The sequence below is a fragment of the Varroa jacobsoni genome, unplaced genomic scaffold (genome assembly GCF_002532875.2).
Source record: "Varroa jacobsoni isolate VJ856 unplaced genomic scaffold, vjacob_1.0 scaffold_112, whole genome shotgun sequence".
In the NCBI taxonomy this organism is placed as follows: Eukaryota; Metazoa; Arthropoda; class Arachnida; order Mesostigmata; family Varroidae; genus Varroa; species Varroa jacobsoni.
Genome location: NW_019213014.1, coordinates 170,211 through 189,751, shown reverse-complemented (window position 1 = coordinate 189,751; position 19,541 = coordinate 170,211). Strand labels below are relative to the sequence as shown.

Below are 19,541 nucleotides of genomic sequence, written 5' to 3'. Positions count from 1 at the left end.
CAATGTTAGTTGGTGTAAACAGGCTGAGGTGTCGCTTAAATAGATTATACAGAAAAAAAAAGATATAAAAAACGTAACCTCAATCCGATTCTACTGTTTATCAAAATATTATTAAAACGAATCTATTTTATCAGAGTATGTCTATACAAAACCAACTTAACCAATAAAGTAGGACAAAAAATTCAACTAATTGCCGCTTCGCACGCCCCGACTATCACGGCAGCTGTGTCTGAACTCTCTTTGGCCTACTTATTCCTAGCCGTGCATATTTACAGCGTGTAACGGTGAGCTTGAATCATCAGCGAGCTTTTCATAGAAGCTTCATTTGAGATGCAAACAAAGACATCGGATAAGCAGACGATGGGATTAATGCATCCATACACAGATCGGCTCTGGCAGCAACTTAAGCAGCGCAGTATGAAAAGAGGGATGAAGGAGAGAAAAACAGAGAGCGGTCATGTTGTTCTTCTATCCGAGTGTTGTCTTATCTGAGACCCTAGACAAACGAAAATCACAACAACACTAGCAAGGACTTCTATACGCTCTGTTTGATCAACAAATTATGACTGCGTTGTCATGGTCTGGCAACTATCCGCAGCAGTAGAATAGTTGCAGTGGTATGGGTGAGCGGTGGCCGGAGTGACGTGAGTGCAGCTTTACAACGGCGTATTTTGTTTCTAGCTGTCCGCTAGAGTGTTATAGTAAATTGTGTTCCTATTCCTGGATTGAATGACGGGCAGTCAGGGGACAACCGACCTAAACAAAGTACCTCATCTGATTGCTGTGACTGTTAGCGGACTGATTGGCGACAGCGCGACTTAGTTATTTATCATCATTATTATTAATACTGGTGTCTTTAGCCACCCATTTGCAAGGCGCAGTGAGAGACAATAGCGTTTGTTGCTGAAAAATGGCTGCATCGCGCGCCACTGTAACTTCCGCCAAGCGAGTAGTTATCACACGAAGTGGAGTGTTATTAAAAGTGATTGTAGTGTTGCTCGTCTTTAGTTGTTTGCTATGTCACGCTAAGGCGTCGAATACGTTGGACGACAACAATAACAGTCATCGCATCAATAATCTCCTAAGTAGTCACCGTGGAGCTGCGAGAAGCATCAAATTGACGGGGTCTGGTATCATACCTAGCGGAACCGATGGTGTCGTCGTGTTAGGCGAGAGCCCGGAGTGCGCTGAAGATCTGAAGAGAATATGCTCACCGGGCCTGCTGCAAAATAATTTCGCTGTACTCGACTGCGTGCAGAATCATAAGGTATGCCTTCGATACCATTTCTGCTGTCAAAAACGTTAGCATGCGGATACACTATTATAACATTTTTGTATTTATGTTCGTACGATGGTATATCTTTTGTAAATATATCATTACGACTGTACTGTTATATTAAAATAAAATCGTTATCCATTGTCAGAGGGTTACGCGGACAACTTACGCTAAGTGAACATACGTTTTGGCAGTCTGATAACTTATAAATGATATACCCAGTAGTTATGTCTTTAGGAGAACCAACATAATGTCTGTTTATGGGCTTAACAAAAATCAAAAAATGAAGAGAAAATTAACTTCAGCCACGATTTTCTTTATGTGAATGAACTGGTTGTGGACAACAATGAATATTGAGGCACGAGAGTAACGGAGCCGTATCAAATTAAACAACCGCGTACTTAAATCTAATGCATCCTTTTTTGTGTACATCAGTTAACGCAGTTAACATTTAACAACGAGTTGAGAGCAACGTAGATTAAGCTGGTATTTGTCTCTATATCTCTCTTTATAAACAGTCCTAGCAAGGAGTCTTATTTGTCTGACTCAATATAGATCAAGACAGACTATTACAAACTAGCGATGATTCTTCGAGAGCAAAACCTTAACAAAAGTTCGGTTATGTAAATGAGAAGAACGTAGATTTAACAAGCGTTCGATGTATTCGGGGAATAATTTATCAGGGGTTCCAATGTGTATCTCTCCATAGTCTTTTAATTAACGGAAAATGTTGTTGGTCCCATGAGAGGCACATGTTGAAAGAAAACGGGAAGAGGTACAAAAAAGAAACCAGTGTCAACAAAAACTGGGTAATCGGCCTCCTATGTATTTTTTCGCAAACCAACCGTTAAAACAAAAAACCTTCCGACCTGTCAAGTTATGTCTGTATTATTATTATCAGGTGATTGTATGATTACTCCAGTAGCTAAGTAAAGCAAGCATAATAGAAAGAAAGGCTTCGCAGACCGGCAGACGTAGCGACAAGGGCAAGCGCGCAGGTCTGCCTACGTCCTTTCCCACTTGAACAAGTAGTGTATGTTGACGAAGTCAACAGTTGTTTTTTTTGAGATATTTTTGAGGACTATTGGGTTACACAGCCGTGCGTGAAAGTACGACGTTTTTAATGCCTGTTGAGCGTAGCAGCTGACTAATATTATATGTATATACTTCAACAGTGATAAAAGATTTGCTTGAAATATCGTAAAAAGTATGTTTCAACCAAAACAATTGTTTAGCTTTAATTTAAACGATGCTCACCAATTACACTTTGTTCTTCTGGTTGTGTTGCTGACAGCAGTTGATTAAAATTGCAACCCCATTATTATTTTCAATTGTAACGAAAATCACTCGAACTGGAGCAATGAAAACTGTACGTCATATCTGTATATGACACTATTAATACTGCAGGGTAAAAAAATACCTTTTTGTCTAAAATATTCGAAAAAAAGAGCAATTGCCAAAGCCAAATCGAAGAAAACCAGTATAGTTTTGTTTAACCCAAGGAATTGCTCTTCATAAGAATGAATACTGCTACCCACAAGGTAATATTTTTACAGCTTACAAGCGTTGCTACAAGGATTTAAGTGAGTCTTATTCGTCCTCGTAATCATTTTTACAATATCCACAATTTCCAAAACTTTCCTTTTCCAAAACGAAAGATTTTTACTTAAAGCAATTTTTAGTATATAGTTTCTAGTTTTATATACCTGATCATAATTGCCCTATTGTACAAGGATATCTATACTGTACTATACATGTTTATTATTTAGTGAGAGCTTATTTAAGATGGAAATACTACTTTGAAAAAGTTCAAATATACATATACATAAAAACAGGGTGATGGTTATCGTTTTTAACCACAAATTGAAACTTATCTTTTATATTTTAAAATAATATTATTAAACAAAATATGCATGATTTTCATCGAGGATTTTTTGCCGCTTTTTTGGTAACATCGTCATCTCATAGAGAAATTCTATGATTTCTAGGTGAAAAATGGTGATGATTTTTTAATTTTTCTATTGCCACAAAGTTAACACCATTAAGAGTGACGTAGAAATCGAAAAAGTTGATAGACAGATGGTGCGGGACCCAGGAATATGTTAGAATTTTTTTTATCGATGTCCTTTTAATTTTTGCTGGGCAGCTAAAAATATATGTGGTTTGACATTGTTATGGTAGAACACGACGCCTTCTTTGTTCATTAGTTCCAGTCGATTTTTTTTCAATGTCTTCTTGCAATTTCATTAGTTGTTGACAGTAGAAATCCAAGTCGATCGTTTTGCCAGGCTATAGTAACTCATAATATTGCACGATTCCTTTTCAATCCAATTGAGCACTTTGCATTACCATCTTCGGTGTAAGGATGGGCCTTACCACAGATTGTAGAGCACATTTTCTCGTTATTTATTTATTTGCGCATTATTGTCATATATGATCCACTTTTCAATACTCGTGATCAACCGCTTAGAAATAATTCGAATTCGTTTCGGTTCTATTGAAATTTTCGCACAAAGATACGATCAGGTAAAGTCTTTTGCGTCAATTTGTGTGGCATTCAAATATAATATCTTTTGTAGCCAACTTTTTTCGAGTAGTTTAAAACTGGTAATGGATGTTTGGTTCCTTGGTGATATCATTGCTACTCACGCGTCGCTCTTGCTCGTTTTTCGCAATAATTCCATCAACTTCTTTCGTAATTGATCGACCACTATGAAAAGCATCTTTCACATCGAAACTCACAGAACGAAAGCGACTTATTTTTGGTCCGTTTTTTTCGATAGTGCACCGTGACCATAAACATTACAATTGTTTATGATCTGGAGCAGAGTTTATGCTTTTTTATTGTAATAAAATACGAAATATAGCGAATTTTTATCTAAACTGTACTTTTCTTCAAACGCTCTATCTTATATCGGAATAAAGGCATTCTAACTACTTTAGAATATCTACGACAGCCAAGATTCACATCGACCCAATGTGACTTATATTATTTAAGACATGGAACTTTAAAGCCATCAGATTAGAAAAACGGTCAATGCTTTTTCAACAGTCCAATATATAATAAACCCATAGTTTCGTTCTGTTTTTTTGCTTTGATTTGGCTTGCTTCTGAAAAACGTTCTAGATGGCGACAGACGGTTTATTTACACGTACGCCTACAGTGAAGTCGTGGTTATCCGTTAGTGTTGACAGCGTCGTTCGAATCTGAGCCGTTGTTGCGGAGCCGTGTCGGAAAAAAGTGGAGACCGACAGGACGATTCTTTTATGCGTGCTTTTCGGAATAAAATTGGCACAGACCGCTGGTGAAATATGCCCCGAATGTACGTCCTTGGAAATTACCAAACACACGAAAGTGGTGTCCTAAGAAAGGAGGCTTCGGGTTTCGAGACAGGCCATTACCCAGGCGACTTGTAACGCTTTCTACGACATTGATAATGCCGCTTGTAAATGGAGGCCTACATTCTCTGTTAGACGAAGCCTTTTTTGGTAGTAAATGGGAACATTTTTTGTCTGTATATGGAGAAATACGTCACGTTCACGGGGTTTGAATGCCTCATGAGCACAACCATCGTATATGGGTCGACTTCACAATGAAACAATGAAGAATATCGCTCCTTTTTTCGTACCATGGTGATAAGATATGCAAGATTGAAAAACATACAAAAACAGCGTAAATATTGCTTTGACCTTGTTCAATTTAGAGATGATCACCTGTTTTTTCCGTCGAATATACTTAACGACAATTTGATTCTCAAGGTAGTATGAAAACATATATAGACCAGTATATCACGCCGTTTTCTAGTGGGATTTTAAGTTTGCCAAGGCGTGACTGCTAAAAAAATGATTGAAAATAATTAAGTACGATACGAATATTTATGGAGAAAAGTTAGGTTTGGAAAGTCGGCATGATTTTATGTATGAGGTAAATCTCTAACATAGATGACACTTCCGTATTTTACATTCGCTTACATTTCCTAGATAAAAGTCGTAGATGAGTTTGCTGAACTTCCGCAATTATGTAAACGGTAAAGAGCTTTATGGATTTTGGGTATGCACTATCTGATGCGCATTATCTGTATACAGCCGTACTTTAGTTCTGTTCCGCAGAAATATTTTAATTAACTAACTATTTCAATGCGGGGAATCGAGCGTCTTTATACTTTAGGCGATTGACTAACAATTTGATTTCAAACCCATTCCGGCGCCGCGGTATAAGCATTTAAACGTGCTACCTAGAATCTTACTGCGCTTTCCGGTAGATTTCAACACTAAAAGGATATATAAAGTGCCATTTGTAAGACATTGATAATATGATTGATAATGGAAGCGTGACCGAGTTTTTTTTTCTAAATTCAGCTTTGTAGCTAAAAAATAATGAGGATCAACGAAGTGAACGATGGTTAAGATAAACGAACAACACCCTATACAGACTGCCATAAAAATAATGTGTATTTTCATATTAAAAACATGATCATGTAGTACACTATGCGCATAAATTTCTTAGGTTATACTGCCACATGAACTAATAATTCCGTGGTTCTGCAGACGTTTCGATTTGTACTTAGGAAGAGAGAAAGATAAAAGTTGTTGGAAGTTACAAAGAAATTTGGACTAAACTAATGTGTTGATGAAACTGCGAATTGTTGCTACTATAAATAAACTACAATTAAGAATACACAAATTAATTAGCTTTAACGAAAACAAGGCTTTTTAAAAACTCGTGGAACACACAACAGATGTGAGAGTTTTAAGACACTTCAGCACGAAAAATGTGTAGTGTTCATAGATTTACAAATTTGGCTTACAAATAGCATTCTGGTGTTAAACCACGGACAACTGCTTAACATCAAAAAGTAGTGTAATGAGTAACGATAACTGTCGTAGCTATATTGTATAACTTGTTTTGTCTAGCAAATAGAGCAAGCAGAACTATGGGATTAGCTGATTTTGCGGGAATTGGTTCGAATTCATTAGACAATTTCATTTCATTTACATAGCTTACTCACGTATCTTATTTATACAAATACAAGCTGCAATGGCATTCATGTCGCTTAAACGTACTTGCCTTAACAGTTAGTCTATTTGCCTTTTCCTAATACCTTATGAGGTAACCTTTGTGCTGATCAAGCTGCTACTGAGAGCTAAATAGAAGCTGTAAAAATTATTGAGTGGCAATATCAAATCACAATCTTGTTCGTTTAAATCTTGCTATGTACCCTTTCTGTTAATACAATAATGAATCTGCTTCAACATACTTCTTACTTTATGCTCTTCCTTTCTAAGCATAGTTTTGCTTGAAAAGACATTTCAGCTCTGCTAAGAAAGTGAAGAATTTTCAGACAGTTGAAGAAACTCAAATTTCAAAGAAATTTAAAAAAATGCATTTTTTAAAACGCAGCCACAAGGTCTCTCAAACTACGCAGCTAACGTCACGCTTGTATTTCAAATCAGCCTATTTTTCGTTCAGGATCTATAACGTTACTCTTCAAACGGAACGATCAGCTTTGCGAAGGTAACAAAAGCGGTTGTAAAGCGTAGTTTGCACATGCAGACGAGCATAAAATTATTAGATTTGCCAACGGAAATCACTTCGTTTTGAAAAGTGAAAAGAGATTTGTCAACTACCTGCTTTACGCGCGTATAGTGCATCTCCTAGATGGATGATGCCGACCGTGCTTAAATCATCTATTATGATCTTCACTCTGAAATGCGTTTCCTTATGAAACAGGCTTGAATGGCTTGAATTTAGGCCGGTCAAAGGCTTTATTTGAAGCATAACAGTCGTCAGCATACTCTGCATTTGTAGCGAACACGGTATCGTAAATGTTGTGGTTCGCGTCATGTCCATATTCAAATGATAACTGTCTTATCGACACAAAAATCAGCGGGACAAAGCTTTTTGATCAGGAATTGTCGTTCCACACCCAGTCATGCGATATTCGGTCAACTTGTGTAAATAGCATTTAAATGCAAAAAAAATAAACATTTTTTTTTGTATTTCTGGCACATCTTAATATTGATGTCATTTTTGTCACGCATTGTAATCAAATTTCCTTAGGTTATCTGTTTGAGATATAAAACTAAAAGTAAGGTGCATATTCAGTATCTACACTTAGGCTAACGGCGTAGTGCTCGAAGGACTTACAATCAATCTAAAAATGGAAAGGAACATTTGTAGGTCGTTTAACTTTTTTATTTTGATCAATTAGCGTTCTTTTTAATTTCGTACGACTATGATTGAAGAATTTTACGTGTTGTCAACCAGATTATGTGCACTGATGTTTGCTATCTTGTCAGGTGGAAGAAGATGCGGGCCTTTCAGCGAGGTGTCATCATCTCCTTTGGAAGTATAAACGGGAAATCACTCAAAGCGACCGATTCAATAACATCGCTCAATCGAAATGCCATACCCTTCTACAAAGGTTAGTTTTAAAACGCTGTGAGAGTGTATTTGTACGTGTCTCATTCAAGGCTTCATCGAGTAGTAGAAAATAGTCATTTAATACGTTTAACATCATCCAAGTCCTGGGAATGAACTCAATGCTGGCATATACTAATACTGTCTCCGTTATAGCGGAGTAGGTAACGCGTTTTGCCTGCTATACTTAGAAATACGTGGTGGTCCAGGTTGGAATTCATGACGAAAATTTCATGCTGGGAGCCAACTGTTAGAACTATGCCAAATAATTCAATATTGTTCATAAATACGAAAAACACAGTCCTGTTACAATATAAGGAGTGACTGTGGCAATTGGAGTTGAGTAATCGTGATTATGAAGCTCAATTTCGTCAGAGCATATGGAAATGGTTTAGTAATATGGTTAAAAAAATGAAATTTTAGGCATTTCAAACATGCGTATTTGCTACAGTGTTATACTGAATAAGAAATTCCACCAAAAACAGCCTCTCCTAGTGACATAGACACCATAAATTGTAACAAGCATTTCGTTCGGAGCGGCGATTGCAGGCATTATATCGATGTACTTACTCAATGAAGTCCTCAGGATAGTCAGTTTCCACTAGACACGAGTTTCCTCCGTTGATTCGTAGTTTCTCCGTCATATTAACACACCGGTAGAATCAGAATTATTAGAACAGTTTTCTACATTCTTCACAGGAAGAAAAATACTTTTCTTTCCTTATATATATATATATATATATATATATATATATATATATATATATAATCATTTCCCGTTTACGATATTATTTTTGGAACGAGTGCTTGATATCTACTATTAGAATTAGTCTAATGGGAACTACTTAGCCTCAGCACATAAGACTGCTTAATGGGATATGAGGTTTTATTCGTCTTAAATTTGAAGTTGCGAAAGTGAAATCAAATAATATGCAACGGGATAATTGCAGCTATCCTGAATGTGGTCGTCAAACTATTGGAAGTGGAAACAGCTTAAACGGAGGTGGAGGTAATATGCTTCTGTGTCTTCTTGAACATACGCAAAATGCCACCGATCCTGATTGCCACACATTTCTGTACCGTATGGAAACCGTCGTTTTCAGCGACTACCGACTTATACAGAGGTTCGTATTCTTAATTACAAATCGATAATAAGTTATGCAATAAATTGATTAATTTTATATTATTAGTGAATTACTATAATAAACTGAACTCGGCCGTTTTTGGTTCAGTTCGGTGGGCTTTGCACTTATTGTAGACTGGCATACTTATGCATTATGTCATTTTTCCATCAAATAAACAACAAACGAAATCAAGACGATTGTATCAATAATTACATGTCAGGCAGCTTGGTTGACTAAATGAAACGTCGATAAACGTGATTCGGCATGTGAAGAGCATCATATAAAAGTATCTTATGCCGTTTAAGTATCCCTTTCTGCAAGGCTTAACCAAGCTATTTAATTGCTCCCGCTAAAAAATAGATTTGCTGAAGAGTGCAACGACGACGTTGAGAAGTTCCGTTGTGGACGCTTGGCAATGGATTCAAAATTACCTCATAGTCAGGGTGCTACTATTGAGTGCTTGCAAAAGCAGGCCGGTCATTTGGAGGACGAATGTCGCACGGAAATCCTGCGAATCTCGAAAATACAGGGAGAAGATTTTCATTTGGATAGGCCTCTGTTTTTCGCATGTCGAGACGACCGCGAGAGATTTTGTTCACATGTTACATCTGGAGAAGGTCGAGTCTACAAGTGCCTCATGAAGCACCGGCTAGAAAGAGATATGACTCCTGAGGTTCGTATCGATTGGTTAAAAAAAAATTAACTAGGTTTAGTATATATTTTTGAAATTGTTTATATCATATATTTTCTAGATTAGGATTAGGCATATGTTGTGCATTCGCTATTGATATTTCAGTGTGCGAAAAAGCTCCTTGAACGGGAACGACTGACTATAGAGGACTATCGAGTCAGTCGGGGTCTGACCAGAGCGTGTCGTGACGATATCCGTCAGTACAAATGTCGCGAGGACACTTCTCACCGCAGAGAGTTTCGACTCGCTCAGATCCTTCTTTGTCTCGAGAACTCCATACATAATGGTGTGTGTCCGCCAGCATTGCCAACCATAATTTTCTTAGTCAAAACAACAGAATCGTAATAATTGATAGTAAATTTGCAACCTGCGTGCATTATGTTATTATTGGACGGTAACTCAACCTAATTTGTCCTTGTAATGAACTACCGTTCTTCTCTACAATATAAGTGATCAATTTTTCATATTATTGACTGAATTCATTACAATACCCTAATTTGGTCTAAGGTGATACACATATATAGAACACATACTGTACCCTTTGCGTATAATATATACGGGGCATTATGAAAATTAGAACCTGAAAATATTTGTCACATACTTAAGTTCACAATAACTAAAAGAAATATACTTTTTACAAATTACAGACTATCCTGTAGCGGCCGAGTGCAAAGCTGAATTACTGGTTCATCGGCATTTTCTGATGGAGTCCTACCAGCTTACGCCGGATATGGCTGCGGCTTGTGAAAACGACATTACATATTTCTGTCAGAAGAAACTCGAAACGGATGGAAAAACAGTCCATTGTCTAATGAAACATTTCAAAAATGCACACGATGGCCTAATCGGTGGCCTCGGTGGAATAAATAGTAACCGACAAGTTAGCGATCAATGCAGGCGAGAACTGGAAAAAATGTTAAAAATAGCAGGTGAGTGAGCAAACGGTATTATTAAAAAGCCTCGCGGCAGTACAATAACGATTCTTTTAGACGGTGAGTGTCTTCATCAAGCTTCTATGACTATATTTGTCTAGCACATCAAGACCAGGTGAAAATAATCTTTTGTCATCGTCACTCCTGACGATGTTTATTTTATCACCACCATCGACTATGATTATATTTTCAATTCGGGGTTTAACGCACTCACTAGTTATTTTTTAAATATTTCTTCTTCAATGTGCAAATCACTTTCTATTATAATTATATCTCCAGCGATACTGACAGACATAGATTCTTTAATGGATCGCTTAAATATGTTGCATACAAGAAATTCTAGCGAAATTTTGGCTTGATAGCAAACCAAAAGCCCAAATAGAAAACGGCAAACAATCGACAAATACAAAACGAATTTGACATCGAAAGTCTCGAATAGAGTAATCATTGGAACTTATCTGGATTACTCAATTTGCAGTTGACTTCTGCAACTTTGACACGGTCGTCCATTTCTGTATAAAAAAAATCCTGGGATATCAAAAATGGCTTGAAAAGCCATTTCGTTAAAGTTTTAACCCCTTTAAATATGAATTCTATTGTCTTCGGGTTCGCTTCATGGAAATTTGCCTCGGATTTTTCAGAAGTCTCAAAAAACATCCATTAACGTAAATCCTCGATTTCAGTCAAAAATAGAAAGATTTTAATCTTTGTTTTACCTGAAAATATTGGAAAATAGATTGCCTTTGCCGAAACTACGAAAAGGTCCCACTGTTTTTCGCCTTGATGAGCTTATTAGGTAGTTCCAGAAAGAACTGGCTTTTTCTGGTGCCAAAGGTAACGAATCAGCGAGTGCCCGCTACGATAAATAGCCTCACAGAGTTTGTCCAAGTTCAACTGAAAGCTCGATCTTGTATTTTTCGCCTGCGCGTCTAGTACGAATAACCTTAATTTGTTGTACATGCATGCGTAGACGTTGGTGACGATTGGCGTGTAGACCCTGTGCTTCAAGAGTCCTGTCAGCCAGTGGTAGACGTACTATGCAAAGATGTTCGGCCGGGAAAAGGTCAGGTTCTATCATGCCTCATGGATCACCTCGACTCAAAGAATCATATGACCGAAGATTGCCGCGAAGCTCTTCTACAGATCCAATATTTCATTGCTAGAGACTTCAAGTAAGTCACCCCCGTAAAAAGTTATAAGACGAAAATTTGTGCAGAAGGAAAATTACTTGAGTTTTTAAAGAATAAAGCTGGTCGCCCATCCTTGTATTCCTACTATGGTAATTTTGATAACAACAGCGCTTACTATGACTTTTAATATTCCATACCATGAAAATATATCTAGCACGATGTTTATATATATATATATATATATAAGGATATTTAGCACGATGTCTAGATGTAGTTTGCCTTGATTACTGTTAAAAGCAAGGCTGTTTGAACAGAAAGAAGCAGGAATCGCCTCAGCTTGGTTCTAACCTGTTAATGAAAGTGTTCTGTTGTAATACTTATACAATTATATTTAAAATTATTACAATTACTACTTATACAGTTATTACTTACAATTATAGTGTAAAAAGTCGATTTTGCATAGATCTTGTTGAATGCGACAAGGCAACCTTGATGTTGATTTCAAATAAAAAGAGAGTTTTTCTTACGTTTCGACCCTATATAATGAGGGTATGATTTCACTTCTATGCAAATCCCATCACAAAAAAGATGGTTACGTTTGAGCTCACCTAACCACTGGTATAGTGCAGTTGGTAATGCAATTAGAAATTCCTTAAATATAATTTAGGATTTTTATATAAATCTATTTAAGGCAAGGCCATGTGTGCATGTGAGTTTAGAATAATGTAACTGTTCTCTTGTGTGTTTCTGTATTCCAGGTTAGATCCGCGTCTCTATGAAGCATGCCATGCTGACGCCGTTAAGAACTGTCACGCGAAAGCAGAATGGCATCAAAATCCAAACAAAATGGATCCTGAAAGGGGGCCGATTGTTTTACCATGCCTCTACCGTTACGCCTACCATTCGGATAAGAACGTTGCTGTGTGTGTCGATAGCGCAATTTACACCTACAGTTTATATTTCACAAAGCTGACGGTGTCTATATACCAGTGCTCGTCTGTATTTAAATGACGCTTAATTACTATTTTGTCCATCAAAAAAGTGTTTCCATGACGACTTCAAAGATTGAAATTTTTAAGAATAGCTACTTTTTCTAATTGGATTTCAAGCTCACCGGATGATAATAGATTGTGGCATAAAAGCGACGGCATCTTATAAATATTACTAACCCATTCGATGTTTCATCCCCTTTAAGCTATCGAAGCCATGCCTTTTTGAGGTGCGTCGGGTCATGCGACAGCGTGCAGCCAGCGTCGACCTTCAGCCAGAGGTAGAAGAACCATGCTTAAACGACCTCGCTAGTCTGTGCTCCAGTAACCTCGAAAAGGGGCAGGAGGTATATAAACCGTTTTTCTTATCATTGTGATTATACTAATGGCTTTACCTTGTTTCCTGATTGTACATTAAACCTTGACAACGTCGCTTGTTCTCATAATGAACTCTTAGGAAATACGATATCATGTCATTTTTCAGATCAGCGTAGAACGTGTGTCGCATTTAATAATGAGTAGGAGGTGGCCAGAGTTTCTCCAATTCCACGGGATGTAATTAAATATTTTGAGTTATGCATCTAGTACTGTCCTTAAGCATTGTCTTAGAAAGGTGAGACTAGGTGACATACATGTGCACAAGTTCTGTAGCCAAACACGTAACTATTCCACCATCACGAACACTAGGAAATATAAACTGTCGAAAATATCGTCTTAAGTATCGACACGCATTGTTTCAGGTGAGTTGTCTTCAAACGAATCTTGAGAGGTTGGAGCCGGATTGTCGAGCCGCAGTTGCGAACCTTACGGAGGAACAAGCCGAACACCTGGAACTTAACTACCCATTGTTTAAAATTTGCCATGGGGTACGTAGGCACTGTTGCAACGATTGGTCTTGCGCTGGAGTTTTTTTTTATAGTTACGTGTTACTATGCGCTTACTGTTCGGCCGTGTTACCGTGCGGCCGCCATCTACACCTCCATTAACTTTTTGTTGACTACAGTGTCTTATTAAGTTCGATTTTCTTATCTCCTACATATACATAGGTCGTGAAACAGCTTTGCATGGACTCGCTAATTAACGACGTTGACCAAGGTGATCTGATCCAGTGTTTAATAATGAACAAGAACGAGCCGCAGGTCAAAAATGATCCTCATTGTAGAGTCGCCATTGAGCATTTCCAGCTCGTTTCTCTTAAGGATTATCGTTTTTCCGCGAAATTCAAGGAAGCGTGTAAGCCTGATGTGATCAGGAACTGTAAAACGGTGAGATGACACGTACAGGATTATTTCACTTTACTACGGCAAAAATAATTATATATATCTTCTAACAATCGTTCAGTGTTGATTACGAAAAATGCCCGATCTGTTGAACGTTGCCAACAACTTCCGTGAAGTTGGAATCATGCCGAATGGTTGTTAAAAACAATTATTGTTTCCTGGTCAGTCCAATATGGCCGCGTTTACGAAAAGAGTTTGGGATTAAGAAGCAAACCCGTTTGAGCTCAGGCCGCTATGACTAAGAAAACTAGTGCACTTTATATTAGACGAAAATCCCGATTGGGCGTATTCTGTAGTATAGTATTTACATATTATAAAACTAAACTGTACGTTTTTAGCCGCATTTACACATTAGAAATGACACTTTTTTTTTCTAGTCACGTTTCTATCTTTCAGATAACACTAAAAGTTTTTTTTCAAAAAAAAGGGCTGTGTTTTACTATATTTCTTTGTCATGCGGTCTTTTTTTAGGTGAAAACAAAATCTGAGGTCGTAACCTGTTTAAGCTCTCTCCTTACATCAGACGTAATTGAGGGCCGAGAGAAGCCTCGGATATCGCTCCTCTGTCGGCAGCAACTTCGTGTGGAGCTCTTTCTACGTGATGAGAACATCAAGCTTGATCCAGAGTTAGATAGAGAATGTGCAAGTGACCAGAAGCGGCTATGTGAATTTGTTGAGGTATGGCGATCTTTGTTTCGAAATTATAACCATTCCACTATAAATTAAGATGATAAATTTTTATCGATAACCATACTTCTGTTAACGTGTTTCTTTAAATTACGTTTATTATATTCTTGGGAGGCTTTTGTTTCTTATATACCCTTAGAAGGCTCTTTGTTGCTTTAGCAGATCAAGATTTCAAACCCCAAGAACGGTTATGTGGACAAAAACAAGTGGATTTTCTGCCGATGTCAAATGTTGTGGAAGCAATCCAGGAAATTTGTTTCGCGTACGGAAAAAACTTTATAGTTAGAACGAACTGACTTATTTGACAACTTTGTTCTTTTAAAAATAACATAATGTAAACCCGATAAGTTAAAAAAAAAACTTAGTATATTTTATTTGGGCCAAAAATGCTATGTTTGAATATAGCAAGTCACATTTGAATAGTATTTTTAGCCACAGAATACACATCACACATGTCACATCTATCCAGATCTAACGACTTTGGAAGTTTTTTTATTTCAGCGCAAAATGAATAGCAAATTCCGAAAGTGCTGTTTTGCCATACCCATTTTTGTAGTCCAAGCGTAGGGTGGTGAATTATTATGATTTGGACAAAACAATAACGACGGTAAACTCGTAGAGCCAGAACTTACCAACGATACGTAACACATGATCAGCAACAAACGAAAAATAAAGAAATGAAGCAATAAATAAAAGCCGCCATTACTTTTTAAACGAACTCATTTTTTATAACGGCATTTGGTCGGAGTATTTACAATTTGTATCATATTTTGTTTGTTTCAGCCTGGTGAAGGCCGTATGTTGGAGTGCCTGCGTTCTCACCGGGAAGAGTTATCTATATCATGTCATCGCATTGTGTTTCGACGAGAATATCAAATGCAAGCAGATAACTCCATCGATTTTAAATTATTCCACACGTGTAGAAGAGCTATCAAGAGATTCTGTTTCGATACCGACACTTCACAGGTTTGATTCGATCCACAATTTAGTATGAAGCGACGATATTATACAATGTAAAAAAATGTCTATTTTTCTGCTGTCCTTATCCGCTATTTTCAACAGAGTGTAATTAAAAACCATTGCAGTGCTGTTACTTAACAGCTTCACACGGAACTGTTTTTATTTAAATAAAAATTGATTTTCAAGCAATAATATATTTTTTTTCCGCATTACATTATGTTTTTCGCTAGATTATCTGGTCATTTTACATGAGGAATCTCGCGCGTATATTGATTTATTTTATAGGCATTAGACTGTCTCGCCGAGTACCGCCGAGAGCCCGCGCTTTCAGACAACTGTCGGGCCCTCATTCACGCAAGGTTACTTGAACGCAATGGCGACTATCGTCTCAACCCGAAATTGAAGAAGCATTGCAAGCGAGATGTTGAAAAGTTCTGTTTTGGGATCATTCAGAAACACAAAGACAAAGTTAGTTGCGATCTTATAGATACGTCTCTTGTTGGATACGATATTCTAGCCTGTAATTAGTAAATATGTCGTAGCAGGTCCTGACAGAAATGATAGAAAATCAAGCTAGCTGTATAATCAAGCATCTGCGCCGCTATCAGTTGATACGTCAGCCATATATCTTCTTCAATAGAATGATAGTTTTTGCTGCCTCTGATAATTAAGTAGACGTCATCCTCAGCATAGTGTAACTGGATTACAGGATACGGAATTAGAAGGCCAGGTGGTGCGGTGTCTTCGAGAAAATTACCTTAGAAAACGATTGAGCGATGAGTGTGAACCTGTGGTTGTGTCGATTATGCGACAAGGAGCTCAGCTCGATCCCATTGTCGCAAAGGCCTGCAAGACGACGGTATGTCCATCTAATCTTCATCAATCGAAATTCAATTTTTGAAGCTATTAACTTTAGATCTTGGGAGTAATAATTTGCATAAATCACTCAGTAGCGTTTTCTGGCAGCTACGTGCTGAACGTCTGTGACGTTGGGCTTTCAAGCTTGTTTGTTGTTTTTCATTCACTAATTGACCTTTATCTCGTTCTGCAGCTGGAACGACCATGCGATTTTGATGATGCAGAGGAATGTCTAAAACGCCAGTTCGAGGTAATTTTTACGAACCCCCTTATACATAGTGGTAGACATATTTATTTTATAATATTTGATAAACTATTTATTATACATACCGTTAACTTCGCGAAAACTGTTGAACGTACTTATATTGATAATAACGAATTTGAGCTGTGGGCGTCAAAAATATAAACGGTATAATGTGTTGTGAAAAATTATGTTGTAACCATTTACAAAATGATATGTTTGTGCTGTAATGACGAGATTGACGACCATATCATGCTGGCCAGTAGGCTCAAAACACACAGATTCGAGTTACTCACAGGTACAGTCCTTACCTGTTGTTGATACACTCAGGAACGGGCCATACACAGTGAAGAATGTAGAAACGCTGTTGCTCGGCTCATACATGAAGGCAAGGCAGATGTTCAGAGTGACCCTGTACTACATAAAGCATGCAGTGCCGACATTGCAAAGCATTGCTATCTAGCCGTCCCAGGCCATGGACATGGTACGTATAAAGAGCCGATTACGTGAATTGTGAATTCGCCGAAATATCAGATATTGGCTGCATTTTAGCATAAATGGCGCGTAACCATAAATATAACGCAGAGGATTTAACTGATCAAAGCACTCGCAATGGAGAAAGTGGCTCAAAAAATATTTTTTAAATGGCAGCTTTGGGTACCAGTCGTATCAGGCGCGATATCAGAATATGAAATCGCTATAGCATGCATTTATTATCAGATTTTCTGACCGTCGCAGAACATTGCCAGTAGCGAATTACTAAACGAATCGAAAATAATATCCTAGTGACCAACCGAGCAAGGAATTGCGTAAGGGCACAAGTTAGCAATTATATATAGAGTAATTATTCATTGTATTTCAGTGTTGTCCTGTCTCATGGCGAAGTTAGAAGAGAAGAAATTAGAACCAGAGTGCAGAACGTTACTCTCGAAACGCATTGAAATGTTTGAATATGCGGCTCAGGTAAAGAGATATATTCTACTAAAGAAAGTTAATTTAATTTAGTTTAGTTAAATTTAATTTAGTCTCTCTTGTATCACATGTGGTTATGATGATGAAAAACAACATTCGGAGAACTTTTGTTGCATAGTGCTAAGAAGCCTATTAATGCTTTTCTGGAGGCCTGGGAATGAAAATGATTTGATAGGGTCTATATGTATGTCCCTGCGAATTTAACACATTGCCTTTTGTTTGCAATATAATACATATTTTTATCCGTTTGATGTGCTATTGTACGGCGGACTGGGATGTGGGAAATGGTTGCTCCGTAGATCGTTTTGAAGTTTTTCAAAAATTTTGTACTTCTATTAGACAAAATATCAGAAGGAGGTTTACAGTTAACACAACTCGAGGTTTATCTCTATAAAAGCTTAAAGTTGTCGTGACTATGTATCTCCAAGCACTGCCCTCTGGCTCTACTCACAATACCAGATCGTCTTTCTTCTCATTCGTTGAAGCTGTTTCTACACATTAGTCTTATACGAGGAAACCTAGTAAATGCACTTGCCATGTAGTATAACATTATGTATGTAACCAACACGTGTTTCCAAGTTATATCATACGTACATAGGCGCAGCAATTTTTCTGTTACGTTCGTTATTGTGATAACTGCAATATGTAAAATCAACTGTATCCTGCTTCAATTCTGTGCGTTTTATTTCGTTTAAAGGTGGCGCCGGTTGAGAATCTTCGGGATGTAATGGCTCAAATGCAGCAAAGTCCTGCCAGAAATTATTTTCTCGTCTTGTTCAGTTCTGTTTTTATAGTGCTTTTCGGCATTGGTCTTGTCTGCGGGAGAATTACGAAACGTGTGCCTACTCAAGTAAAAAACAAATAAAATAAAAACTCAACGAGGCATTATCGTAAGTCCTAGACACGCGCACAATAACTGTGCGATGTTGGATTCAAGATGTAAACTACAAAGATCGATCACTGCATCAGCAACTGAGTCTGTTCAATTTCGAATTTGCGCGCCTAATTGTTCATAACCTGTCAGTTAATTCAACGTCTATTCAACACAAAGCTTAAATGCTTCTGTAGAACCAGTGTTTACCGATAATTGCATACGTCAGCGTGCAACGACTTATGACTTTTATGATATTATTGTTATCCCATTCATTAAAGAAGCGTAACTAAATATGTATGACGATTATATCAGGGAAAACAGGTCAAATCAGTATAATAGACAGTCAACAGGAGCTAAAAATAGTTAATTCGACAACCGTTTGGATCAAACCTCTGCGACGACCATCCATTTTACAAAGGTATGCTAATTATTATCAATAATGTGAGTAAGGCAAACAAATATTGCCAACAAGTATTTTTAAAAGACAAGTGAATGTATTTGTTAGATGCTTCAAAGCTGCTCTTCGATATCTTTAAGCGCATTTGTCTTACCGTTAGGGTTTGACAGATGTTAGAAAGATGTCGGAAGTATGACAGGCAGGCTGCGCGCAGATTTAGGATTGCTCAGATTTTAGTTAGTACGGCTGTGGTTAGCTGTATATCGTTGAGGTAGAGTGTTTTATGTAAAAGCGCAGGGCTTAAAAACGCTGAAGATGATAGTAATCAACTTCGAGTCAAACATAAATTATTATATATACCTCCGGGAATAATCATGACAATTCCTATGATATTGATAAGGTCAGGGTGACTTAAGCGGAAGTAAGTGGGTCAGATATGGTTTAAGGTTGGAAGTGTAACTTGGAAGGAATGGAACGAGAAGCTACGCGTAGAAAGAACTAAGATGTAAAGTCTCGTCAGGTTCGTGTGAACTATAATAGGTGCGGGTACCACTATATGGGGAAACAATCAGATTTATATTAAAATGAAATATAGGATAATGTTACCAGGCAAAGCATATAGAAAACTGGAACTGTTGTAACATTTTAATACACTCTAATAATTTTCCAATAGAAGAATTGCAGGTTCATCTTGAATTGGTGTGCCTAT

The 19,541-nt window shown here is 37.5% G+C and overlaps 1 protein-coding gene and 1 long non-coding RNA gene across 8 annotated transcripts in view; one reads left to right on the top strand and one right to left on the bottom strand.

Annotated features, from left to right (window-relative positions):
• Positions 1-401: 401 nt before the first annotated feature.
• The window catches only part of Glg1 (Golgi apparatus protein 1), a 34,408-nt gene continuing 15,268 nt past the window's right edge, over positions 402-19,541 (top strand). For 5 of the 6 annotated variants that reach the window (XR_002684014.2, XR_002684007.2, XR_002684000.2 and 2 more), the window contains exons 1-19: positions 402-1,267; positions 7,577-7,701; positions 8,648-8,821; positions 9,182-9,494; positions 9,618-9,798; positions 10,160-10,441; positions 11,415-11,616; positions 12,333-12,495; positions 12,770-12,910; positions 13,304-13,429; positions 13,610-13,828; positions 14,315-14,521; positions 15,314-15,496; positions 15,776-15,958; positions 16,200-16,349; positions 16,542-16,598; positions 16,920-17,073; positions 17,452-17,552; positions 18,259-18,853. Coding sequence is in view for 1 of the 6 variants with exons in the window: in XM_022843645.2 (XP_022699380.1) it covers positions 911-1,267; positions 7,577-7,701; positions 8,648-8,821; positions 9,182-9,494; positions 9,618-9,798; positions 10,160-10,441; positions 11,415-11,616; positions 12,333-12,495; positions 12,770-12,910; positions 13,304-13,429; positions 13,610-13,828; positions 14,315-14,521; positions 15,314-15,496; positions 15,776-15,958; positions 16,200-16,349; positions 16,542-16,598; positions 16,920-17,073; positions 17,452-17,552; positions 18,259-18,426 (3,486 nt within the window). In the remaining 5 variants the exon portion in view is untranslated. Of the gene's footprint in view, positions 1,268-7,576; positions 7,702-8,647; positions 8,822-9,181; positions 9,495-9,617; positions 9,799-10,159; positions 10,442-11,414; positions 11,617-12,332; positions 12,496-12,769; positions 12,911-13,303; positions 13,430-13,609; positions 13,829-14,314; positions 14,522-15,313; positions 15,497-15,775; positions 15,959-16,199; positions 16,350-16,541; positions 16,599-16,919; positions 17,074-17,451; positions 17,553-18,258; positions 19,436-19,541 lie in introns of those variants that run through there. The other variant, XM_022843645.2, reaches the window with a different exon arrangement.
• The window catches only part of LOC111266297 (uncharacterized), an 11,515-nt gene continuing 7,763 nt past the window's right edge, over positions 15,790-19,541 (bottom strand). Inside the window, exons 3-4 of one of the 2 annotated variants that reach the window (XR_002684020.2) lie at positions 16,248-16,359; positions 15,790-15,924 (exon numbers count right to left, since the gene is read on the bottom strand). This is a non-coding gene — a long non-coding RNA (uncharacterized LOC111266297). The remainder of the gene's footprint in view (positions 15,925-16,247; positions 16,360-19,541) is intronic. The other variant, XR_002684019.2, reaches the window with a different exon arrangement.